Genomic DNA, 26,946 nt, shown 5'->3' with positions numbered 1-26,946 from the left:
TCCTGGCCTGTGTGGCCCCAGTTTTGGGGAAAATTCCCCTCCAATTACTACAAACACCCCAAATCCTCCCAAGCCATAATTTTTTCCCCCAGTGACAGTAAAATCATTTGGTTTAGATGCCTTTGTTCAATGTCTTTATTTTTATGACAATTTTAGATGTTTGAGGGATGAAAATGGATCAAATAAAATCAAGCTCAAAATAAAAGGAGTTACTTGTCAGCATCATGAGAACATCCATGGGGTTGGGTTCAGTGCATGGAAGAGCCTCTGTTAGAGGGGTTTCCAGGTTTTCCAAGACCCAGATCTTGGTCTTTGCCCCAATCCATCAGCATTTGGCTGTGGAAGACACTCATGGCCAATGAGAATCAGAATCTTGTAATTATTGAGGTTGGAAAAAACCTCCAAGACCATCCAACATTGCTTGATGCCACAAGAAGAAAGGCTTGGATGGAAGAGATGAGACTTTTTGGGATCTAAAGTAAACAAATCCACTCTTCCGAATGAATTCCTGATGTCATTCTGAGTCCTGGTGGAAGTTCCTGCCCCTGCCTTCATCCAGGTGCCTATGGGGAACCAGGAGGACATGGAGATCACCAGCCAGGTGTCTTCTCAATGGGGATCACCCAGAATGGGGGTCATCAGGTCTCTGCCCAACAGGAGTCATTGGAGATTATCCATGATAGGTTCCATCCATGGGGGATGGAGTTGGAAAAGCACACAAAACTCTTCCTGCACTTGGGGCACTCGCAGGGCTTCCCTTACAGGTGAGTCCATTTGTGTGAAGTTAAGGCAGAGCTCTGATGGAAGCTCTTCTTATACTCAGGACAGTCATAGGGCCTCTCCCTGGTGTAGATGCGCTGGTGGACGGTGAGAGTGGAGTTACGTTTGAAACCCTTCCTGTAGTCAGGGCAGAGGAAGGGCCTCTCCTCCGTGTGTGTTTTCTGATGCATGAGGAGATCTGACCTGGTCCAAAACCCCTTCCCACACTCAGGACACTCGTAGGGCTGTTCCTCACTGTGGGTCTTCTGGTGGTCGATGAGGCTGGATGTATGGCAGAAGCTCTTGCCACACCTGAAGCACCTGTAGAGCCATTCCTGGGTGTGAATCTTCTGATGCTGGATCACGTTGCAGCTCAGGCTGAAGCTCTTCCCACATTCAGACATTTGCAGGTATGGTGGCATATGTGGGGGATGAGGTGGGAGCTGCAGCTGAAGCTCTTCCCACATTCCAAGCACCTGTAGGGCTTCTCCCTGGCGTGAAGCTGCTCGTGGACCACCAGGTTGGATCTCTGGATGAAGCACAGGGGAGATCTTTTCTCCTCAGAGCACTCTGGGATGGGTTTGGAGCCCTTCCCTGTGGGGGATCCCTTTGGGACTTCCTCCCCATTGGATCCCTGCCCCTTGGAGCCGCTCAAAATGGCCTCTTCCACAAGGTTCTGCTGCAGGGATTTGTCCTCCCTGGCCTCCATCTGCAGCTCAGTGCCTGGGGGATGAAGGACAAGGGGGGTATTGGGGGTTAGGTGTCCTCTTTTTAGTTCTGGCTCACTGTGGAATTCTTACCCATTAGTTGTGGGGAAAACCTGACTGCGGGTACTTGGTGAGTGCTTGAGAAAACACAAAGAGTTCGGCCAGGCCCGGGGGGGAAGGGGGCCAGGAAAAAGGAGGGTGGGCTTTTCTTCAGCTTCGGAGGAGAAGAACACTTTGGGCGCAGAGCTGTTGCGGTGGGGAGAAGGGAATTTCGCCATCACCCAGACGGAGCTGCTGCTGCTTCTCCTTCTCCCCTCTTGGTTGGTGGCCTCTCACCCCCTGTCCTGCAGTGCCAGCCACCACTGAGCTGCTGATTCACCTCAGCCACTGGCCCAGGATCTCTGCTCATCCCTGCTGTTCCAGCCGACTGTTCCTCAGAGCCCTGCAGGAGCACCAGGACTGACTGCCCGAGGGGGTTTGTGAAACAAAGCCTTTCCTCCATCCCTTCCCGTCTCAGCCGAGAAGGCTGTCATGGGCTCCCTGGTTCTGTTTTCTTGCTAATGCTGTAGTTATTGTTTGTTTGCCTTGTTATAAATATTAGTAAAGAACTGTTATTCCTATCCCCAGATCTCTGCCTGAGAGCCCCTAAATTTCAGAATTATAATAATTCAGAGGGAGGGGGTCTACATTTTCATTCCAGGGGAGGCTCCTGCCCTCCCTAGCAGACACCTGTCTCCTAAAACTGAGACAGGGGGAAGGAACATGGAAGGAAGAAGGAAAGAACAAGGATAGGAAGGAGGGTAGAGAATGAAGAAGGAGAGGAAAGGACAAGAAGAAAAAGGCAAGAAGGAAGATGAAGGAACAAGAAGGGAGAAGGAAAAGGAAGGAACAAGAAGAATAAGAAACAAGAAGAGACAAGTAGAGGAAGGAAGGAAGAAGAGGGAAAAGGAAAGGAACAAGGAAATTGAATAAGAGTCATGGGATTTGCCTCCATGCCAGAGGGAAGGGGAAGGAGATCCGTGCAATCCGTCCCTGTCATGATAGCATCAGCACCAGCATTGTCCTGCAGCCGAGGGTGATGCTGGGCTGGGAGATAGCCCAGAAAAGACTTTCTCCTCACCTGCCTGGGGGTCCCAGAGCATCTTCCTCACTGCCTCCTCCTCCTCCTCCATTTATCCGAGGCTTGGGAATGAGAAGTCCTGTTTTGGGTGCAAAAACAATGGGTGAGCACCTAGGGTTGGGGATTCCTCCTTCCCAAGTCCATCTCTAGAAGTCACCAGGTATCTTGTGTCCATGAAAACCTCCAAGACATCAAGACTCAGAGGAAAAAAAATCCCTCCCTGAGGTTCCCCCTCTCTGGTGTCTCCACTGTGGGGTTCTGGGGGTCCCCCTTGTCCTGGATGCTGTGGCTCCTGCATATATTGGAGGACCCTCCTCTGCAGGGTCTCTGCCTGCTCCAGGTTTCCAGGGAATCCCAGAGGTCCCCTGCTTTGATCTCCCCACTTTGGGATTCTGGGAGTCCCCCATTTCTGGGCTGCTGAGGGTCCCATGGGTCCCCCTCTCTGGAGCTGCAGTAAGGGATTGTGGGAACCGAATCAGCTGGGATAGATCACACCTTGGACCAGGTTCCTGACAGAGGGGAAATAAGCCCAAGACCATGGGAGGTGGGATACTGAAACGATGGAAATTAGGATACTACTGGGATCATTCCATAATAGGTCATGTCCCTGGCCCACGTTCGCAAGTGGACCCTTGCCCTAAAAGTACCCCTATGTATTGCTAGGTTAACCGCATCCGCTGGTTTTTGGATGCAGCACCTCGGACCATGTAGTCCCAGTGAACATTAAAATCTATCTTTGGGCACTCCAGCACACCTGTTATAAATGCAAAGGCAGATTTGGGTTAAATAAAAACAATTTATTATAAAACAATTTCTATAAAAAATAAACAATGAGGAAAACCACAATAAAACAAACAGCGCAGCGCTGGGTGGACAGGGGTCTATACCCAAAGGTATAGGTGTTCCCAAATCCACGAAGGAGGGTAAACTGTCCGGGGTTTTTATAGGGATTTTTAGCCTTGAGGCCAAATTCCAGGCAGGCACCATTCATCAACAGTCCTTGATTGTCGTATGAATTGATTTCCTGGCGTTGGAGAATAGAGTCGAATGGACGTCCGGACCGAGTCTCCTCATATGTAAAGAAATTCTGAGTGGCTCTTGATTTCATTGTGGTTCAGGCCATCCGGATGGGATGGCTGGATCCGGGTTGGAGCCGATGGATATTTCGGCTGGATTTTTCCTTTTGTTTACCTGATGGCTTCCCCCAACGGTAGCCTGCAAGGCGGGGTGTTCAGGTCCGGTGATGAATATCTCGTCGGAGCCTCTCCGTTTTTGGCTTGATGTTTCGTGTCCTGTCTATTCTTCCCCGTTGATGGTCACCGAGCCTGTCCTTGTCAGTTTGAGGAGTTTTTTTCCTGTCAGCTTGATGGGCCGTGTCCTGTCTATTCTTTTTTGTTGATGGGCGCCGGCTAGGATCGTTATCCTTTGAGTGGGAATTCGTGGCTAGATCTGGGAAGGGCTTGTGTGTCATACTGTACTTTATATTTTATATCATTATTGTTATATACATTTATTTAGATTTCTACGAATTTTTACAAGTTCATTTCTCACAGTCCCCCGCCTAATAATTCATTACATTAAAAATTCGTGTTATTTCATCCAATTTTGCAGGGGAGGACTATAATTTTTTACTCACATTCATTTTCTTCCCAGTCCGTTAACGAATTCTCACTATATGCTTGTGCCAGGTTATATTTATTTTCAAAATTCTTTAAGGCTTTAATCACATTTTCGTTTTCTTTTTCCTCCTCTAATTTCATTAGTTTAGAGAGAGGAGTAGGTCTCCCTTGTGCTTTCTCAGGATCGATTGGAAGTGTGGCAATCTGCATTCCTTGCACAACAGAGTGAATTAGTCTGATGAAGCAAGGAATTAAGCAGGGAAGGAAAATGATTCCGGCAACTGAACAAGTGATGAAAAATACTAGCTTCTTCCACCAAGCCCCTTGCCCGAATATCTGGTCCCACCAGGAGGCTTGTAGGATTGAATTCCATTTTTGGACTGGCACATGAGCTACTTTTTTAATTTCAGCAGCCAATCCTTTTATTGTTTCTCCGTAATCGTCTATTTCCATACAACACTCGGATTCGTTGTATCTGTCACACACTCCTCCCTCCTCGGCTAGCAAATAATCGAGAGCTAGTCTGTTTTGGTACACAAAAGCTCTCATTTGTGAATGTTGTTTGGCTAGGAGTTCTAGGGCTTCTGAAGTGTGGTTAGAAACTATCTCTACCACCGCTTGTAATCTGATAAGTCTGTTGAGGAGATAAATGGGGGTTCTGTACCCCCAGCTGCCATCGTTTGCCTAAGTAGCGGGCCCGTAATATTGAATGATCCTTTTGGCAGGTCATTCTTCCTCGTTCTACTTCTGGTTGCCTCCCGCTATTGGTAGTTTCTGTTTTAATTCCCTCTTTTGTCTGTTTAATGTCTCAAAGAGAGGGGCTCAATGATTTACTCTCTGTTTTAGGTAGAGTAAAGAAAAAGGGCCGAATTATTCCAAGTGTGCAGGATCCTTTCCATTTTCTGGGTAGCTCGCTGTATGCCTTTTTCCACATATCCAATATATACTATCAGGAGCTTCCCAACCCTTGTTCAACTTTGCCGGATCATCCCAATATTCCTTCAATCCTATTAGCTCATGGAAGGGATTGGCCCTAGAGTTTTTGTACCAGCAAAGTTCAATTATTTCCATCCATTCACAGTTATTCCCCCGGGAGCGACTCCAATAGCCTGCGGGTGGTTCAGGTTGCCAGGTTTTTGTTTTGCTTTCCGAATTCACCGTGAGAGTGCTTACACACGGGGTATAGCCTACTAAATCAGTGAATTCTTTTCCCTCTCTGCTAATGCAGACAGTACCGATTATTCTTTGGTCTATAACCCATCCCTCTGGTCTTTGTTTTGTTTTTGATATTTTAGAGCCTTCTCATTTTTAGAAGTTGCTCTGGGGTTAGTTCCTCTCCCTTCCAAGGCTATCTTTCAGCTGATTTTAAACCGCCACAGATCCAACAGTTAGATAGACTTAATTCTGTGGCTATTTCTTGCATTAGATCTATGAAAAGATTCTGGTTGGGGTTTGGCAACCCCCAATTGCTGTATTGTTTCTCTAATTGCTCATAATGTTCACTAAGAGAGTTAAGCCTCTCCTGTTCTAGCCTCTTTTTCCGAGCTTCCGCTTCTTGCCTCTTTAACTCTAGGGTTAGTTGTTTTATTTTGTTTTCAGGGTCCACCCCTTCCTCATCCCTGGAGAAGCAGAATACTTGGTTGAATTGCAAACATACCCGGTCATCACTACTTTTTAACAAATCAAGGATTATCGGTTCATTATTAAAAAAAAGCCTTTTTTTTTCATGTTTTAAATTTCTACTTTCCCAATATACCTTCCCTCCCATGGTACACATTTTCAAATTCGCTTTATTGTAACATAAAGGGTTAACCGCATAATATGCCAAAAAGGTGGATTGTCTTTTCCCCCCTATCTAGACCGTTTTGTTACATTGACTGCAGATTGGAATTGGGGGAATCATTCCCACTTCTCTCCTATACCTGAAATGGGAAGTTTCAGTCTTTCTTTTCATAGGAGTTTTAGACTGCCCGTTCTTAAGCCTTGCCCCTGAGTGGTAACACTAGACCTTCCCCTTTAATTCACAAAGATTATACTGAGTGCTGTTAGACAAACAATGTTCCGGAGGACAGTAGTTAACTATTCGTCTGGTATCTGTGGCAGTCTGACACTGCTCACACTTTCCCAGGAGACGCTCCCCCGGAGGTACTTCGGGAATCATTCTCTCGGCTAAGCACACGGCTAGACTCAGGACAGTCAGGATTCCCCACCGGTGTATCCCTCTGCCTTGCCCTTCGCCCGTATAGAAATATACGGCGGGGATTACCATCTTCTCGGCAGCAAGGATATTCTTCAGGGGCCCTTGTAGTCCTAATGGCGTACCTTCTCTTGAAAGCAGCCCATCGAGACGACTTAATTGTGTCTGTCCTGCTCGGTACCTTGACTGTCTTTTGGCACTCAATTTTTAAAGTTTTTGCTTTGGAGTCTAGTTTACCTCTAATCCCCTTTTGAAAAAGCAGGTACCACTCAGGAGAGTTAAGTTCTAAAAACCCCGCCCGGGTGACAAGTATTAAGAAACGGCTAGTCAGCTCCTGTTCTTTAGTCAGACAATTGGTACACAATCTCTTAGGTTTGTACTCTCCCCAACAGTGGGTTACTCAAATTTGTTTACAACAAGCACATTTAAAATGTATAAATGGAAAACAATCACAGTTTGCGTTGATGTAACTTATCTGGTCTGCAGCTCTACAATTTTAGAACAATCATGTACTAATTTTTCTGAATAGAAACTGAGCAGGATTTTTGTGCAGTGGTTTTTCAATTCTAAACCGGGTGAGCTGATTAAGATGGCTTCATATTTTAGAAGCCTGGAATCAGTCAGCCACTTCTCTGCTTTTGCTGCAATATATTTTTCACATCGTGGGGAGTGTAAACTACTAGGGGAGGAAAAGTTATTTTCCTTGCTTCTCTTATTAACAGAGCCACTGTTACAATTGCTGGTAAACACGTAGGCCAACCCCGACTGATTGGATCTAAGATCTTTGAAGCCTATAGGCTTTCTTTTGTCTGCCCATTCCTGAGTCAGGACTCCCTGTGTTGTTTGTTTACTCACATTCACAAACAACTGGAATTCTTTATTCGTATCTGGTAGAGTTAGTACCGGGGCAGTCATAAGAACAGTTTTTAATTTCTGGAAATTAGACTCATCCTGTTCAGTCTACTTCAGCCTGTCAGTGTTTAATCTTTCATACAAAAACTTCACTTTTTCACTGAAACCCTCAATCCACTGCCTGCAATATCCCAAGAGCCTTAGAATTTGTCTAATTTGCCTTTTTGTTTTTGGTGCAGGCAATGCAAGGATGTCTGCTACCCTCTCCGGGTCTAATTTTTCTTTGAGATATCCAATGTCTGAGGTATTTTATTTTTTTATTTCAGGCTCTGTGAATTGCAGCTTGGATTTTGATACTTTCAAACTTTTCTTTCTTAGAAAGTTTAACAAGGCAATCGTGCTTTTCTTCACACTCTCTTCAGTCGGTCCAGCTATTAGCAAGTCATCTACATACTGTGAAAGCTTTGTCCTGTCTTCAAGAGCAAATTGGGTTAACATTTGTTCTAAAGCTTATCCGAAAAGGTTCGGAGACTCTACAAACTCCTGGGGGAGGACCGTCCACCTTAGCTGTTGCTTACGGTTTGTATCTGGGTCCTCCCACTGAAATGCAAAATAATCTCTACTCCTTTCATCCAGAGGGCAAGTCTAAAAAGCATCTTTCAAATTAATCACACTATACCACACATCTTCTGGTGTGAGTCTATTTAGTAAAGTATAGGGGTTGGCCACCACCGGGAATCTAGTCCGGGTCCTAGCGTTTACCGCTCGTAGGTCCTGGACTAATCGGACGCTATCATCCGTCTTTTTTACAGCCAGGATGGGGGTGTTGTGTTGAGACATGCAAGGCTCTAAAGTACCCCCGTTTAGGAGGTCATCAATTATTTGTTTCAACTCCCTTCTCTCTTTGAATGCTATACTTCAGGGTTTATTTTCTCTTCATTTTTAGGAGTCAACTTAAATATTTTCACCACTAATTCAGAATTTTTAATCAAGATATTAATTCTTAAAGCAACAATCATGTCCCTTCCCAGTAAATTGTAATCTGCTTCTTCTACTAATAGCAAATTCCCTAAGCAAATTTTATTTTCAGATTCTATTTCCACATCTTTTATTATAGGTACTTCAAAGGGGTCTCCCTTTGCACCGATTACAAAAACTTTTTCTCTGCTAGCCACACATCCGTATGGCAATTTCTGCAGGGTACTTTTCTCTGCCTCAGTATCTACAAGAAAACTTACTTCTTGTTGTTAGGGGCCCACTTTTAATTTTATCAAGGGCTTCTTGGATGTTCTGGTCTCTAAATTAAAGAGCCCCTGACACTCCTAATCCTCTTGAAAAATTTTCTCATCTTTTATTCTTTGTTTACAATTCCGCTGAACGTGTCCTACCTTTTTACAGTAGTAGCATTCCGGGGGCTCTCTCCGTGGGGCCGGGGCTGCCCAGTGAGAACCTCGACTTTTTCCGGGTAGTGTTTTAAACTTACCCTGCATCTGTTCTTGTTTCTGGATCTCTTTTACTGCAGTTACTAAAACCTTAGCCTGCAATTTCTGCTTCTCATCTTCTCTCCTCATGTATACTTTTTTTTTTTTTTTTTTTTTTTTTTTTTTTTTTTTTTGAGCTTCCCTTAGGAGCTCCTGGAGGTTTTTATCTTGCCACTCCTCGATCTTTTCTAATTTTCTCCTAATGTCCTCCCAAGATTTAGCAACGAATTGTGTTTTTTAACAGAACCTCCCCCACAGGAGAGTTCGGGTCAGTCTCAGAGTAAATCTGTAAACTTCGCCGTAATCTCTCGATCTATTCAGTGGGTGGTTCCTTTTTTTTCCTTGACACTCTCTAAAAACTTTGCTAATATTCTGGCCCCTAGGGACCGCTTCTCTTATACCTTGTACAATCATGCTCCTTAAATCTATCATGTTCCGTCTGCCTTCCTCTGTCTGTGCATTCCAGCTCGGGCTTGCGCTAGGCCATTTCTGGTTACCTGGCATCCCCTGTGGATTGCGTCTGTCCCAGTCTCTGATCCCGGCTTGTTTAATCATTTCCCTTTCCTCCGGATTAAACAGTGATCTCAGGATTGCCATAAGATCGTCAAAGGTATAAATGCTACTCCCTAAAAATTCATCTAACCTCTCAGCCACTCCGAGAGGGTCATCTAACAACCGCCCCATCTCTTTTTTAAATGCTCTTACATCTCCAGAGTTAAGGGGGACATTCACAAAACCGATCACTCCCGGGGCCGTCGGTACTTCCCTAAGAGGGAACAACCGGTGCCCCTCTTCACTCTCTCCCCATTCATTATCTATCATTCTTGCTCTTAAACGGGTTCTACTTGCGGGAGGGGAATTGGTGATTGTGTGTTGCCTCCCTGTTATTAATTGTGGGAATTCTGCCGCCACCTGGTTGAAGGGAGGAGTCCCCTCCGTTGTATGGGAGGGTCCCGGTTGTGGTGGCCGGACCGGCAGGGACGGATAGGGTGTTCCCCAGCCTTGCGCAGAAAAAACCTCCGAGGAGGTTGCTGTGGTTACGGTGTTTACAGGCGGGGAAAGGGGAAGGGCTGCCGGCATTGCTGCTGGCCCCGACTCTCCCGCTTGAGACACACATATCTCAGTGGGTTGGTCTTGGGGGCCCAAGGGTGCTGTGGGCATTACTTGATCTGCAGAGGAAGGTCCCGCCGGTCCTCGATACGGGGGTGGTAAGTGATCGAGGGGTTCCCAGGACTCAGCTTTCGACTCACGTTTTTCCTTTTGCTTTATTGGAAATAGCCCTACTCTGACATTTACCCAGAGCTTGGCGTATTCCCTCTCCTCAGGATCTGAGGGGACTTTGTTCTCCACATAGGAGAACAACTTGTTACACGTCTATTTTTCAAATGTGCCTAACACTGGCCAAGTGAGATGACTTCTCAACTCCTGTCTTCCCCAAACCTCCATACAATAATGTATTAATTTCTCCTTTGATTTCCCCTTCCTCTGGGGACAATCTTCCCAGTGTTTTAGCATCCACCCCAAGGGACTTTCCAGTGGGATGTCTGGTGATTCCTCCCCCTGATCGGAGGAATCTTTTCCTGTGCTTCTTCCTTGAAGCTTACTCTTTTTCTGCCCCATACTTCGCAAATATATTCTTACCTTTCTTCGACTTCTCCGTGAGTCGATATCAGTTTCTGCGTTGTGTACTTAGGAATCAAAATTTGCCGATACTCACCTTTCAGCGAGCTGAGCTGAGGTCTCTTGTAATCGGAACTTTTGATTCTTCCCTGGACCTCTCCCTGGGTCCGTTACTAAGAGGGTTTACCAGCCTCGAGCTCGACAAGACGTCCCTTCCCCTCTAAGTACCTTGCGATCAGTTCCCGAGACACCCTTTGGTCTCAGGTTTTACGAGTGTGTGTCGAGGGAAAAAAAAAAAACTTTCACTCTGTATCGCTTCCTTCGCGGCCGGCCAATTCCCTCGCGGGAGGATGGAAACGCGACCTTGAAGTCCGCACTCGCTTCGTGATCAGATCACGTCTCACACACTCGCCCGATGGCCCGCTCAACCAGCAGTACTTACAGCTATCTTCCTGCGTGGGTGTCCTTGTGCGCACTAGACGTTTTACGAGCAAAGTAAGCCGCGGCTTCCGAAGGCTCCGTGCCTTCCGAGCTCTCCGATCCGGATTTATCCTTTTTATTGTGGTTTTTACCTCCGCCTAAATTTGGTTCGGATATCGGAATGAACTACGGGGGTTCTCAACTCACCAGGCCGCCAAAATCAGCGGGGGTACCCGTCCTGGGCAGCGAGATTCCCCGCAGTTTCTCCGATCCGAGTCACGGCACCAATCTGTTATAAATGCAAAGGCAGATTTGGGTTAAATAAAAACAATTTATTATAAAACAATTTCTATAAAAAATAAACAATGAGGAAAACCACAATAAAACAAACAGCGCAGCGCTGGGTGGACAGGGGTCTATACCCAAAGGTATAGGTGTTCCCAAATCCACGAAGGAGGGTAAACTGTCCGGGGTTTTTATAGGGATTTTTAGCCTTGAGGCCAAATTCCAGGCAGGCACCATTCATCAACAGTCCTTGATTGTCGTATGAATTGATTTCCTGGCGTTGGAGAATAGAGTCGAATGGACGTCCGGACCGAGTCTCCTCATATGTAAAGAAATTCTGAGTGGCTCTTGATTTCATTGTGGTTCAGGCCATCCGGATGGGATGGCTGGATCCGGGTTGGAGCCGATGGATATTTCGGCTGGATTTTTCCTTTTGTTTACCTGATGGCTTCCCCCAACGGTAGCCTGCAAGGCGGGGTGTTCAGGTCCGGTGATGAATATCTCGTCGGAGCCTCTCCGTTTTTGGCTTGATGTTTCGTGTCCTGTCTATTCTTCCCCGTTGATGGTCACCGAGCCTGTCCTTGTCAGTTTGAGGAGTTTTTTTCCTGTCAGCTTGATGGGCCGTGTCCTGTCTATTCTTTTTTGTTGATGGGCGCCGGCTAGGATCGTTATCCTTTGAGTGGGAATTCGTGGCTAGATCTGGGAAGGGCTTGTGTGTCATACTGTACTTTATATTTTATATCATTATTGTTATATACATTTATTTAGATTTCTACGAATTTTTACAAGTTCATTTCTCACACACCCATCCCGATTTATTGCACCACACTTGACCTGGCCGAACTGGACAAGACATCTAAACCTCACTATGACACAGGACGCCGAGAGTTCTGAGGTCCCAGGGGTCCCTCCTTCCCTGACTCTCTGCTCTGGGTTGCTGGGGGTCCTAGTGGTCTCCTCTCTCTGGGGACCCCACTTTGGTGTCCCAGGGGTTCCCCCTCTCCAGGCTCATCCGTTCTCCAGGCTCCCCTCATTCCCGGCTCTCGGGTTCTCCCTTCTCCAGGCCTCCATTTCAGGCTCCGGGACTCCTGGGGCTCCACCCTTTTCGATTTCCCCAGTCTCAAGGCTGCTCCTCTCCCCCCTGCTGGTACCGGGCGATCGCCACGTGGCTTTGGGGACCTCCATCCCCCACCCACTGCCGGGACTCTGCCGGCAGCCACCACCGGGACATCCCAAAAAAAACACCTCCCAGAGTGTTTCCCCACCCAGAGGGATTTCGGGTCCACTTTGGAGTCCTGCAAGATCCAAACATCGCTCCGCCCGCCCCGTCCCAAAAAAAAGAAACAGGGACCCCTCAAAGATACTTCGGGTGAGCTCCAAATATCCCTCCCCCCTTCAAAAAAGCCCTGCCAGGACCGCCCAAGATATTCGGGGTGACGGTCCCCTTCCCGGTCACCTGCGGGATGCGGGGCCCGATGTTCCCGGCGCGAAGGGGCTGCAGATCCAGAGAGCGACGGACACACCTGGGGCCTCCTCTGCTGCTCCTCTTGCAGTTCCTGCTCCTCCTCTCCCCCTCCTCTTCCTCCCGCTCCTCCTCCTTCCCCTCCTCCTCCATCTCTCGGCTGCTGGCGAGGAGCTCTGGGGTGAGTGGAGCGGGGCCGGGAGGCGGTGGGAAAGGGCTGGGAGAGGGGGATAAGGAGAGGTAGGACAGGGGGAAGTGGTTTCTCAATGAGGGGCTGCCAGTTAATCCCAGGAGCCCCAAATCCCCTCCGTGTCCTGCCAGCCCCTGCCGGCGCTGTGGGGGCCGGGCCGTGCCCCAGTGCCGGCTCAGGGGGTGCTCCAGGCTGACGTGCTCCACCTGGCAGCTGGAGCTGAGCCCGCATTGCCGGGGGCGGTTTCCAGCAGCACCAGGAGCTGCTGGCTCCAGTCCCCGCTGGGAAGCACGGCAGTGGCCAGCACGTGGCCCGAGAGCTGCTGCTGGCCCTGGGAGCAGCTCAGCTGGATGTGGGCAGGGGAGAAATCCATCAGGGAGCAGAGCAGGTGGCCGGGGCCGGGCTGGGAGCTCGAGGGCACCAGCGAGATGGACACGCTGGGATGGGCAGGGGGCTTGGGGACGCCCCATGCGGATCTGCCCCCTGCCAGGCTGCAGGGAATCGCCCCAGGGATCGAGTGCTGCGGGACGGGGAACCTCGTTTCTTCTATCCCAACTCCACTTTTCCCTCTCCTCTTCCCCCCTTTCTCATTGTTCCCCCAGTCCACAGACCCCTCCCAACTCAATTTTGGTTTCACAGACCATTCCCCCACTCTTTAAAGGTCCCAGGTCCCTTTTTTCCCCCCATTTTTCTGCCCCTTCCGAGTCGTCCCACCAATCCCCAACCCTCCCTCCCTCTGTACTTGGGTTTGGAGGTTCCAGGCCCCTCCTGCTCAATCCCCCTTTCATTCAATTTGGCAGCTCCTAGCACATTTTTTCTAGGAGGAATTCCAGAAAATCCCTGAATTATGACATTTTTAGGGTGTAATTTTGGAGGGGGACAGTTCTGTCTGGCATTTGTTCAACCCACAATCTGCCAGGGAACCACAAAAACATGTCCCATTCACATAATTTCCATGTTTGGACTGGTACATGAGCTGATTTCTTATTTCCTTTGTGATCTATTTCATCACTTTTATGTTGTCATCTATTTGCAGACAGCATCTTGAGTAATTTACTTTTCCACAAACTCTGCTTCCTGCTAATAGATAATCTGATCCCATCCCATGGTGAAATGTTGTGTTCCTCATCTGAGTGGATTGGCTGGGAGGAAGGTCAGGAGCTGGAGCTGTCTGGTTGGTTATTATTTCAATGACATCCTGTAATCTAATTATGCCATTGAAATGAGAAATGGTTTCTCTGGTACCTGATGTGAATTCATCAGGGTTCCCAGGGTCTGGTCCATGGTGTTGCAGGATTTGTTCTGGTGGCCGTTCATCTTTTCCCCATTTTTGGGTGCTCCCTCCAGCCAGGGCTGCATCAATTGTCAGATTTTCTCTCATTAAATCATCACATACTTGGATTCCCAACTGATTTATCTGAACTAGTGGTAGAAAAGAAACCCCAGTGGTCTGATACACCCTATATAACATAGACAGTGACAGCACATGTTGGAGTGGGGACAGGGGTGATTCCCCCCACTTGTTTTAGTGAAGTTTTCACAACATTCTCCATTTGCTGTTTTTCTTTGCAGCTTAACCACTTTCTGTTGCAGAGTCAGATATCCTCACAATGGGCTGTGCCTTTATCTGTGCAAATTCCATCTGTGCAAGCAGGCAGAGCTTGGGCTGAGGGGCAGAGGGAATCTGCCCAAATCCATACCCCCCCACGCCCCCCCCCCTCCCCCCCCCCGCAGGAAGCCCCTGGTCCATTGTTCAGGCTTTGGCCTAGCAGTGTTAATTTGCATTTCAATAAGTCCTCTGCTGGCTGCCTTGAACTAAGATTCTCTTCCAAGGCAGGCATGGGGTGACTCACATGTTCCCCTGTCTTCCCCTCGCTGCTGCTTTTTTTTAAAAAAAATCCATTAAATGTTTAAGAGTTAAAGGGTCACCTTTAAAGCTCTTCTGCTTTTGCAAAATGCCTAAAGGGGAATATTGATAAACCCATACAAAAATTTTGCCATCATTAACAGTCACACACAAACATACATGAAAACCCCCCAAAGTATTAAAGATTTTTGCTACTTCTCCTCCTCGGACTAAAAAAAATTCTCACACCTCTCTCCTTAATCTAACTGACAATATAAAAATAGGATTATTAAGAAAAAATATTTTTTAATCTTATCACTGAATCTGTAGGAAGAACAAAAACTCTCCCAACAATAACTTCAGGGTTAGAGAATCAAGCCATTACTTTATTCTGGTCAGGATATGCAACAGAAATCATTTCATGCACACATAGCCTGGGTGTGCAGAGAAAATCATTCTATGACACATTTTTCATGATTTATCCTTAACTTTTTACAGTCCAAAACCCATGGAGATCCATTGGTTTAATGTTCATTGGTTTGAAGGTGTGGAGTTGTTAGGATTTGGTTTCCTGTTGCACCCGGATTTCTGTGCCTGTGATGTGAATTAGGTGGGCACTCCTGGATTTCCTGCTCAGCCTTTTCCAGACCAGGTGTCTCCAGCTGTGCCTGGGGCAGTGTCTGGGGTAGATGTTGGTTGATGTTTGCTGCTGGGTGTTGATGTTTTGTTGATGGTCGTTATCTTGGTGGGAATCTCTAGGGCTATTCCCAAGTCTGTTGAGGTGTTAAGCTTATCTCTGCTGAGAGCTGTAACATCCCTTAGAAAAAAACTTTGAAATTCTTTTATCCTAGGCAAAGGCAAACCAAGCCTGAGTAGAGGAATAAAATAAAAAAGAATTTTAAAGTTGGTATTTTTTCCAGTAATCTAATCCCAGGCAGGGCAGAGTGTGAGTGTAATTGAGAGCCAGAGTGGAATTGTCCCGGTGCCTTCCCCAGCAGCTGTGGCGAGGGCAGGCACAGAAAGGCCTGAAGCTGCAAGAGTGAGAGCAAGGATTGTCCCGCAGTGGCTGGAGATGGCAAAGGAGGGTGCCCAGGCCGAGGATTTCAGCAGAGGATCTGTGGGCAGGCCCAGGGGCTTCCCCCGCTGGGGAGCCCTGGCTGCTGCTGCATTGCCTTCAGTGCAGGCTCAGGGGTGGCCTCCCATGGTCCTCCTGCAGCGGGGAAGTCCAAATCTCCAGGGCTTCAGAGCACTTGAGCCGAGGCTGAGAGGTCCCCCCGTGTTCAGCTGTGCTGGGGCTGTTTCTGTGCTCAGGGACACTTGGAATGGGCCATGTCACTTGGCCACCAGAGCTGCTTCTTTCCACTCGTTCGGCAGGACCCAATGTCCTGGTTGGGTGTGTCGTAGTAGAGATGGACAATGACACCTGTTTCTTCTTCCATCATAGCCCAATCTTTATTCCACGCAGCTTATATTTATATGGTTATCAGAAGGCACCGTGCTTAATGCCAGTTGGTTAGGAGCTCAGTTCTCTGGTTGGTAATGGTGAGTGTACACGTCAATCAAAACTTGTCTCTCTAACAACGTTTACATACTTCTACTGATTCTCATGGGACAGATCCCTTGTTACTACAGGTGCACTTGTTTTTCTCCCCAAGAATAGTTTGTTGTGTTAATGAACTTTTCATTCTCAAGATGCTTATGCATGGGAACTTAGCAGGCTAGCTGCTAGCTATACTTAGCCAAAGTAACAAGTCCTAAACCATGATTTTACAAGACCTTTCTTTTGTAAGGTTTTACTTGTATGTAACAGGGTGTTGAGAAGAGCAGAGTCCAAAGGTTGGTGTGTCTCAAATCTCTCCCAGCCTGGGTCTGGAGCTCTGTCACTTGAATGAAGTCATGGGTTTCTTCCCAGCCCCCTCTCCAGGCTGTTCAAACAGGAGGCTGGGTTAAACCCTTCCTCTGGCCTCAATTCTAAATCCTCCTGTGCCACTGAACAAGTTTCATACTGTAATAACCGAGCTCTGCTCATCCATTTGGAGGCTCTTTTGATGTACAAAGCTTTAACCTGATGCTAGACTTGAACAACAGGAGATCCTCCTGCCATCAGTTTTTGGGCCTCAGTTCCCATTAAAGGTGTGGCTGCACAGTTCTGAGACAATGAGGCCACTCTGGCCACTGGGTTAAACATTTTAGCATAAGAATTCATTTAGCATGGCCCTGTTTAACATTCACAAACAATTCAAATTCTTTTTCCCAGTCTGGAAGGGCCAGGGCAGGAGCCTCAGTTAATTTGCTTTTTAAAATCTTAAAATTCTATTTTCCTTCTGGTATCCATTCATCCAGTTTCTTGACTGGCAGGATAGGGAGACATCTCTGGCTCCAAAAGCCCTGCCTTTAGTAGGGACTCATTAACAGTCTGTGAGCCCTTCCTTCCCTCCCTTGGAACAGGGGATTGCTTTTAGACACCTCTTGTCCTGGTTGCTTCAGGGTAATTTGAAGAGGCTCCATATCTAATTTTCCTTATTTCGCTGGGGCTGCCCACACTTCTGGGTTCACTTCAGCCTAGGCTCTGCCAGACATTTGTCAGGGAGTTAAAAAAGCATTAGCTTCTGTTTTACATTTTAGAATATAAATTTATATTTCCACATTAGCCATCTAATCCCTTCCCAGCATATTACAATCACAATTAGGAGGAAGCAGAAATCCATGCGTTTCAAATCTATCTCCCACATCTGCTAATAATGGTTGAAGAAAACACAACAGCTCATTCATCTTTCCCACTTATTCACTCAATAATCAAAGACATTTTTGGCATTTTCCTCCCCTTAGGTCTAAGATTTAGAATGGATCAAGAGGCCCCTCAGGAATGGCCTCCTCGGTATCCAGAGCCACCCTGAATGTTCCCAAGGGCTCCAGTGTGGTGGGTCCCTGGTGGAATGGGAGCTGTGACACCGCTAAGAATCCGTGTCCATCAAGGGCTGGACTTGCTCGTGCTGAGGGTGCTCCTGTCTGTGCTTGCAGTGTCCTTGTGCCCTGCAGCTGGAAGGCTGATTCCTTACCAGGGGCTGTTTGGGTGGGCTGTCCCCTGGCCAGGAGGGCAATGCCTGTGCCAGGTGCTTGTGGCCGAGGGTGTCCCCTGGGTGCTGGGGCCCCCTTGGGCCCTGGGCTTGATCCCTCAGGGGCTGTAGGAACTGTGCCATGGCCTTTGCCTTCAGCTTGGCCTTTGGCTCATCCCTTGCTGCATTCAGCTGCTGAGCCTTTGTGAGCAAGTGCTGCAGGGGCTTCTTCTGGCCCTGCTGCAGCCCCCCTCAGTGCCTGGGGGTGCTCATCCTGTGGCAGCTGCTGAGCTTTCTGCAAAATCCTTCCTTTCTCCAGGGACCCAACAGGAAATGCTTAAAAGATCATGTGGATCCTTGCAGGTCTAATCCCCATTTCTGAGCTGTTCCTTCCTCGTGCTCGCTGTGCTGAGGCTCCCCTCCCCAGCCCGTATCCCAGAGCCGGTCCCTGTCCTGCCGCAGTGTCCAAAGGCGGCCCCCCCGGCGGGCAGGGCCGGCAGCTCCACGGGGCCGGGCAGCGGCCGGGGCGTCCCGCAGCCTCCTGGGGGCCGGGGGCCACTGCCGGCCCTGCCCGGGGGGTGCTGGGCTCAGGCAGTGCCCGGCGCTGAGCCCCGGCTGCCCCACAGCCCCGGCCCGGCCCCACAGCTCCCCACAGGCCCCCAGCCCGTGCTCCCGGTGCCGCAGCTCTGCGCCCGCTCCTGCCGCTCCCAGCTCAGAGAAACCCCCTGAAATCCTGACCTCCTTCTTTTCCTGTCCTGGAAACAGGTGATGTAAAGGATCTGGATCAGCTGGCAAATTTTGAGGATAAGACAGTTCTGTAAAATATCCTAGTCCTCAGTATTTTTCTTTTCCTCCTCTTTGCCATCATCATTTTTCTTACCCCATAGTTTCTTCCTGCTTCTTCTTGCCTTAACCATAATCCTGCACACTCCCCTTCAGCCAATACCTTTCCAGCACACCAACATCATCCTGCAGTTCCCGGTTGTCTAAATCCCTTCTCAACTTCCCTCATGTGTTCATGTCCTTAATTACCTCTTGGAGAATGTGCAAACGACCTCAACATGCTCACCTTTTGCATATAAATACAATATTCATGGCTCTGTTAAGTCTTTGTTTTTCTTCTCAAAATTCAGAAATTTAGCAGGAGCTTGGCTGAGTAGCAGTTCCTGTCAATTAATAACATTTTCTGAAACTGATGGTTTCTTCTGTCACTTCTGTCTACAAGTCCTTGATCCTATCTCCAAGCAGGTTTACACCATCTGTTTGTAAAGTCACTTTCATCTCATTCCTTTCAACACGATGGGAAAGACAGGGAGAATCCATAAAAACTCACCCAAACTGAGTGAGAGAGGGGGCTGGGTCACCCCCAAACTGAGCCGGAGGGAAGATGGTGTTTGGGAGGATGGTGACAAAGGGGTGGGAAAGGAGGATAAGGGGAGGGGGGATAGCAGGAAAGGGGTTCCTGGGAGGGGTTGTCCCTTTGTTTCCCCATCACTTGATCCCTGGAGGGATTCCCCGGGGCTCTGTGAAGGTATGGATCCGCACTCGGGGGGTGGTCCCCAAATCACCTGGAGTGGTTCCCCTCCACTCAGCAGCTGGTGCTGTGGCTATAGGGCAGACGAGTGTGGGAAAGGGGCATCCAGGGTAGGCATAGAGGAGAAGAGGAAGAGGGAGAGAGGAGAAGGAGGAACAGGAATCAGAGCAGAAGAAGCATGAGGTTCCCTCTCAGAAGTTACCAGGGAGGTGAAGCTTGCCCAAATATATCAGAGAGTCCTGTAGTGATTCTTCTGAGAGGAGTGTTTGGAGTTTGCAGATTCCAGAATGGAGACCCAAATATCTTTGTGGTCACTGGGAGGGCTTGGTTTCCTGGGGATCTTGCAGGATCCAAAAGCTGAGTTGCAGATCCCCCTTTGGGGGTCCATGTGATGTTCACGAGGTACTGGCAGTTGGAGGACATCAGTCTTGGGTACCCCCCAGGTGAGTGGTGGAGGGGTAACGCAAAACCCCTGGGGTGGGAAAAGTGGAGAGGGATGATCCCAGAGCTGGGTGGGACCCAGCAGCCTGAAGGAGGGAGGAGAAGATCCTGGATTGTGGGGACCCCTGGGATCCCTGGAACCCCAGAAACCCCAGAGCAGAGAGTCAGAAGAGAAGGGACCACTGGGACCCTCAAAACCCCTTGGATCATCTGTAGGCAAGACCCCAGAGAGGGGGAATCCCAGGAGCCACAGGACCCCCATCAGCCCAGAGAAGGAAAATCAGCAAACCCCAGAGTAGAGAGACGAGAGAGGTGGATCTCCTCCAAGATTATTTTGGAACCTGGTGCTTCACAAATTTTTTTGGACACAAAACCCCTGGAGACTTCCAGAGATGGACCTCTGCAGGAAGAACCCCCAGCCCAAGGCGCTCACACCTTGTTTTTTCCCCCAAACCAGGATTTGTCATTACCAAGTTGTGGCCAGATGGAGGAGGAGGAAAAGCCCTGGGCATCCCACACAAGGAGGGGCTGCAAACCCAGCACAGGAAGCTGCAGGGAGGAAAGACCCACCCTGTGCCAGGATGGTGACCAGAGATCCAGCCGGAGCTCAGAGCTGGGGGAGAAGTCTCAGGCTGAGGAGAAGCCCCACAAGTGCTTGGAATGTGGAAAGGGCTTCAGGTACAGCTCCCATCTCAGGGAACACCAGGTGATCCACACTGGGGAAAAGCCCTACGAGTGTGGGGAATGTGGGAAGGGCTACAGCCGGAGCTCCAACCTCATCAGTCACAGCAAGATCCACACTGGGGAAATGCCCTACACCTGCTTGGAATGTGGGAAGAGCTTCAGGCGGAACTCCAGTCTGAGGGAACACCAGATGCTCCACACAGGCGAGAGGCCCTACGAGTGTCCCCAGTGTGGGAAGAGGTTTCGGAGGTCCTCCCGTCTCCTCCTGCATCAGCGGATTCACACAGAGGAGAGGCCCTTCTGCTGCCCTGACTGCGGGAAGGGCTTCAAGCACAACTCCACTGTCCTCCTGAACTGGTGCCTCCACAATGGGGAGAGGCCCTATGAGTGCCCCAAGTGCAGGAAGAGCTTCGTTCGCTGCTCCAACTCCATCCCCCATGGGAGGATCAGTGTTGGATGATCCCCAGTGACCCCCATTGGGCAGAGCCCTGGTGGGTGATCCATGTTGAGTGGGGGGAAAGTGTTGAAGAGATTTCTTTCCCTTCTCCTTGTGCTGCTGTGATTTGTTTGGTAATAAATTCGCTCCCTGTGCCCAAGCTGAGTCTGTTTTGCCTGTGCCAGCACTCAGGGCTGGATGTCTACCAGTCCTTCTTTCAACTTCTGGGCCTTTCTTGTATTTCCTGTCCCTGTGCAGTTGCAGAGGGCAGGGACAGAGAGGTTTTGGTGGCTCTTGGCATCCATGCAGGAGCAACCTAGCCCCAGGGTTCCAAGGGGCTTGTGGGGCTCCCCCATTTGCGGGACATCCCCACTGGAGGAGGGTGTCCCCACTTTGATGCTGCCCCAGCCCTCAGGCTGCGCTCAGGCAAGCAGAGAATGCCCTCACCTGGGGCCTCATTTTTGGGCAGACCTGAGCCCCTGGACATCTGGAACCCCATTTTTTGGGGTGTACTGGGTTTACACACGACCTTGTTTTGGTAGTGGGGTGGGTTCGGGGAGAAGATTCTAGAAGTTTCCTGTGTCCACCAGAGCCAATCCCTGGTGGCACCAAAGATGGAGGTGCCGGATGCAGAGATTCCCCTCCCCCGCCAGCCCCTGGAGGAGCCCCTGCTGGAGCAGGGGGATGCCTGAGATGAGGCTGTGACCCCATGGTCATAGGAACTGCCTGTCCTGGCAGGACTGACCCTGTGGCAGAGTGACCCCCAAGGCTGCAGCAGTGTGAGGGGGCTGCTACCTGTGGGATGGACTCACATCAGAACCGGGCACTGCTGGAGATTTGGGTGTCTCTGGGAGTTTTTGTCCCATTTGTCACCCAGAAACATGCTGGGAACAGAAGCGGGTGACACGCATGGGTGACTGAGGTTACTAAGGGGTGACTGCTGGCTCTGGCACAGCCCTGAAATCGTTTGGGAGAGGGCAGAGGCAAAGGGCTCGGCCACTTTGCAGCGTCGGGCGCTTCACTCCTGGACTTTCCTGCCCGTGCCCACTGCTCCCGGGGCACAGAGAAGGACTCAGTCATGTTCTCTCAAAACCTCCCTGGGAATCAACCCAGAGCCCTCAGCCCTCCTTGTGCCCATCCCTCGGGGCCTCTTGTCCCTCTCAGTGGCTCCCAGGGCTCACCCAGTCCATCTCAGCGTATGTGGAGCTGCCTCCCATCAGCCAATCAGAGCACAGCCCTCTGATGACTCATCAGTTGCCAGGCAGCACCTGAACTGTTGTGGTGTGTGGTTTTTATGGATATGGAGACTTCCAGAGCTGGACCTGGGTAGGAGGTCCCAGCCCAAGGCACTCACCACTTGTTTTTCCCTTAAAACAGGATTTGCCATTCTCAAGCTGTGGCCAGATGGAGGAGGAGGAAATGCCCTGGAGATCCCACACAAGGAAGGGCTCCAAACCCAGTCCAGGGAGCTGCAAGGATGAAAGACATCACTACGCCAGGACGGCAGCCAGAGATCCAGTTGGAGTTCAGAGCTGGGGGACAAGTCTCAGGCCTGGTAGAAGCTCAAGTGCTTGGAATGTGGGAAGAGCTTCAGTTACATCTCCAACCTGATCCAGCACCAGAGGATCCACACTGGGGAAAAGCCCTACGAGTGTGGGCAATGTGGGAAGAGCTTCAGGTGGAGCTGAGTGTCCCAAATGTGGGAAGAAATTTCAGATCAGCTTCTCTCCTTGTACATCAGCAGATTCACACAGAGGAGGGGCCCTTCGACTGCAGGAAGGGCTTCAAGTGAAATGCCCACCTTGTCAGGCACTGGTGCATCCACACAGGGGGGAGGCCCTACGAGTGTCCCAAGTGTGGGAAGAGCTGCTCACAGAAGTCTCACTTGGCCAAACATCAATGGAGACACCAGTAAGGGAAGCCCTGCAAGTGCCCTGAGTGTGGGAAAAGCTTCATGCACTGCTCCAGCTCCATCCCCCATGGGAGGATTGGCATTGAATGATCCATAGTGACCCCCATGGGGCTAAGCCCTGGTGATCCGTGTTGGGAAGACACCTGACTCGTGGTCTTCTCGTCTTCCTGGCTCCCCGTGGGCACCGAGATGAACACAGGGGCAGGATTCCTGCTGCTATTCCTGTTCCTGCTCCTCCTCTTCCTCCCACTCCTCCTCCTCCGGCTCCTCCCGCTCATCCAATTTTCGAATCCCACCTCCTTCTACTCTTCTTTCCAGCCCATCTCCTGCTCCTTCCTCTGCCCCCCTCCTCCTCCTCCATCCCTTCTCCTGCTCCCTCTGGGTCTAGCACCCACCCTTACCCCCGCCTTCTCCCAATTCCTATGCATCCCGTGGGAGGAGCTAGTTTGAAGCCAGGGCAGGTCTGGCCGAGGCAGTGCTGGGCTCTTGACCCAGCGTGGGTGCCCGCCACGCGCCCCCTACCCAAATTCCCCTGGCGGCTTGAGGGTCCTGGCGCCTTTTGGGGTTTGCTGGGTGCTGCGTTGGGGTTCAGGTGCCTCGTGAGGCCATCCCCAGAGTGAGGTGACACAGGGGGCAGACATGGGGGTCCAATTTCCCGATCCATCCCATGCCCCGTTTGGTCCCCCCAATCTCAAACCCCCCCACAGGATCCCCCCCCAATAAACGGGACAGGGGTGAACTGGGAAGCTTTATTGGGAACACTGGGAGGGCCAGGCAGGGACAGAGTGACAGCGGGGCTGGGGGGACACATGACACCCCCAAAATCAGCACAGGGTTGGAGCGGGGGGTCCCGGCCAGGCCTGAGGCCACAGGGAGGGGCTGCGGCAGCCAGCTGAGGAGCTCTGTGGGCAGAGAAAATGGGGTGACACCAGGCTGGGGAGCCCCAGGAGAGCACACACACTCCGGGGAAGGGAGGACACAAGCCCTGGACCCCTTCTCCTTTCTTGCACAGGTAGAAGCCGAAGCCCCCAATCCCCATCAGCATCTTGCTGCAGGTGGCATCTGATAACATCTCTGGGGGGTCTGCAGGGGTCAGGATCCCCAAAAATCTCTCACAGACACCCCAAGCCCCTCCAAGCCCCCTCCCAATTACCTCCAGCCCATCCAGGACTGCCTGAAACCTCCTCCCAGTCCCTTCCCAGCCTCCCCATGACCCACCAAAGCCTCTTGAATCCCACTCAGGATTCCACAGCCCCCTGTCAGTTGCCCCCCACTGCCCCAAGACCCCCAAACCCTCTCCCAGTCCTTTTCCAGCCTCACCAGGACTCACCAAGATCCCTCTCAGTCTCTTTCCAGCACATCCAACCTCATTCCAGCCCTCACTTTGATATATGGAAAGAAAACTCTATAACCCACAGAGTAAGTTATAAGACTAGGTATGTATTTATTCAGTGCTGAGGTACATGAGCAGTAGCTCCTCCAAAAACATGCACACTCCAGAGACTTGCCCCTCTCTTTTTATTCTATACAAACCAGGGTTACACAGTACACCTAATACATATTAATTTCCTAACACCACCTGTCCCCACTTCATATTAAAATTAGCTCCACACCTCTTTGAGGCTGCGCACTGCTACTGGGGGTCGTCTTGGGGTCTTTGGGATGAAGTCAGTGATCTTCCTCTCAGCTGAACTTTTCACCTTGTCTCCTTGCACATGCTCCTTTTAGTCCTTTGACCATCTTTTGGACTTTGACACCATTTCTCCTGGCTTAGGGGTCCAGAAAATTCCCTTATCCTGTAGTGCCTTTGTCTCTGCATCCTGTTTCCACATTCTAGCTCCTTATCTTACATTGTAGTCTCGCTCTCTTCCTGCTCTTGTGGGAGCAGTAAGTATTTCATATGGTTTTGGGGGCCCTCTTCTTTTAGTCGAATCATTTACTTGTACTTGATTCCTAATTCTTAATTTCTCTGTTTCAGTGGGAGAATCATCCCTCTACCCACTCCAACATGTGCTGGTATTGTCTATGATATAGAGTGTTTTAGACCAGTGGCATTTATTTCCTACCACAAGTTCAGTGAAATCAGTTGGGAATCCAAGTATGTGATGATTTAATTAGAGAAAAGCCAAAAACTGATGCAGCCCTGGCTTCTGAGAGCCAAAAAATGGGGAAATGATGAACAGCCACCAGAACAAATCCTGCAACACCATGAACCAGCCCCTGGGAACCCTGATGAATTCATATCAGGAGCCAGAGAACCCATTTATCATTTCACTGGCATAATTAGATTACAGGATGTCCTCAAAATAACACCCAACCAGACACCTCCAGCTCCTGACCTTCCCGACCAATCTACTCAGATGAGGAATGCAACATTTCACCATGGGATGGGATCAGATTATCTTTTAGCAGAAAAAGGAGGCAGTCTGTGGAAACTTAAATGACTCAAACTGCTGTTGGCAAAGATAAGAGAACAGAAAAGTGGTAAAATAGATAACCAAAAAAAAAATAAGAAAGCAGCTCATGTATCAGTCCAAACATGGAAAGCATGGGAATGGGACACATTTCCATGTTTCTTTTATAGACACATATTACATTATTGGATTTTTGCAAATATTAAAATGAATATTTTATGTATAATTTTGGAAAACTTTGCTGTATTAATATAATTTTATTTCTCCTACTCATGAAACTTAAAAATAGTGGTGTAATACAGATATATTTTTTAAGCTGTAGTATACAATTAAAATAAAGACTGTATTTGTTCATATAACCCAGAAAATGAAAATATAATCAGAACCCCCTCCCCACATTCCTAAATTATCCAGATGAAGAAAGCAGTGACAAGAGCTCCAAGGGAAAAATTTATTGCATCTCAGTTAACAGAGAGTGTAAGACTCAATAGAGCCAAGAAGCTTATCTGTTGGGGAGGGGGAAGTTGGAACTGAACAAAAGAACATCTAAAACTTAACAGAAATGTTTGAATCATGCATAAAAATCTAAGAATATGCAAGAGACTAGGGTTTTAAAGGGACAATCCTTTGTTAGTAAGGTGTGCTGTTGCTTAAATGCAGAAACACTGGGGCACATTTGTTCATTTTGCATTGTTTCTGTCTCCTAATCTCCTTTTTCTAAAACTTTTTAAATTACACCAAAAAGGTGATTTTTCCACCTTTTTGGCGAGGTTTTCACAGTTCCCTGGCATACCATGAGTTAAACAAATGCTGTTTCTCTTCTCATGTGCTACAGCAACTCTCATCTTTTTACCATGCACCACACCTTGCTGAGTGCAGCTCATTCAGCAGCTGAGCAAGGGGATGCAGGTGGCAGCCAGGCCTCCTGAGCCACAAACGGCTACAAAAGGACAGAGAATGAGGGCACTGACAGCAATCCTAAAACTAAAGAAGACCTAGGAAAAGAGGCTGAGTCAATGGTAATTAAAGTTTGCAAAGACTGGGAAAATTAGAAGAGAGATTGAACAGAATAATATGTCCTTAAACACAGATGCTGTGAATCTACTTGGAGATAGAGCCGGGACTTGTATATAAGAAAGCAGTGAGAGAAACCATCAGTTTCAGAAAATGTTACTAATTGACAAGGACTGCTGCTCAGACAAAGTCCCGATACATTCCTGAACTTCCAGAAGAACAAACACTTCACAGAGCCAGGAATATCGGGTGTTACATAAAAAAAGACATGCAGCAGGCGGATCGGGAAGGCTGAACCTTCCAAGCACCTCCGCCAGTGTTGGGCAAAGGGACAGGGACATGCGGCCGGGAAAATCAGGACAAAAACGAGGCCGCGTCCTCCAACAACTGGAGAGAGCGCATGGCAAATGCCCCATGGCCTCTCCCTTTGGGCAGCAATAAAGTCACTCGCACACCACTCCTCTGCCTCCTTTGGCCACACAAACCTCTGGCGCCGGGAATTTTCCCGCCCAGCCCCGGGCCCAGCGCAGCCACCTCCGGCCTCCCGACACGAAGCGGGACGAGCCAGCGCTGCTCCGCCACCGCCTCCTGCCGAGGCCCCAGCGGCAAGGAGACCGCGGGCAGCCGCTCCCGCAGCGCCCTCAGCCCAGGGCCGACACGGGCCGGCCACGGCACAAGCCACCCGCCACAGCCCCCTGCCGCCCCCTCCCGGGCCCGCAGCGAGCCCTGAGCCCCCGCAGAACCGAGCGCGGCTCCCACCTGCGATGGCCGGGGCCGCCTCCGAGCTCCGCCGCCGCCTCACCGGGCTCCGGCCGCTGCTGCCGCCGCTGCCGGGCCCGCACAGACGCTCCGGCAATGGCGGCTCTCCTGCCCCACGGCCGCCCTGGGGGCGCCAGC

The 26,946-nt window shown here is 49.7% G+C and overlaps 1 protein-coding gene and 1 pseudogene across 2 annotated transcripts; one reads left to right on the top strand and one right to left on the bottom strand.

Moving 5' to 3' along the window:
* On the bottom strand, positions 1-26,883 carry LOC106628806 (uncharacterized; annotated as a pseudogene). Its single transcript, XR_015774789.1, has 3 exons — positions 26,809-26,883; positions 2,587-2,665; positions 1-1,482 (listed from the first exon to the last, which is right to left on the bottom strand). The product of XR_015774789.1 is annotated as an uncharacterized LOC106628806 (transcript).
* Positions 18,353-20,733, top strand: LOC148182340 (uncharacterized). The gene has a single exon (XM_088068937.1). The coding sequence runs from the start codon at positions 19,540-19,542 to the stop codon at positions 20,731-20,733; it is 1,194 nt and encodes a 397-aa protein (XP_087925063.1). The 5' UTR covers positions 18,353-19,539.
* Positions 26,884-26,946: the final 63 nt, after the last annotated feature.

Source organism: Pseudopodoces humilis, chromosome 33 (assembly GCF_049639895.1).
Source record: "Pseudopodoces humilis isolate 2021_Gansu_Grassland_sample_001 chromosome 33, ASM4963989v1, whole genome shotgun sequence".
In the NCBI taxonomy this organism is placed as follows: domain Eukaryota; kingdom Metazoa; phylum Chordata; class Aves; order Passeriformes; family Paridae; genus Pseudopodoces; species Pseudopodoces humilis.
This window is presented reverse-complemented; position numbering and strand designations above follow the sequence as displayed.

What these genes read in the sequence shown, in the direction of transcription:
- LOC148182340 (XM_088068937.1), top strand. Translation starts at nt 19,540, where the DNA reads ATGTTCACGAGGTACTGGCAGTTGGAGGACATCAGTCTTGGGTACCCC.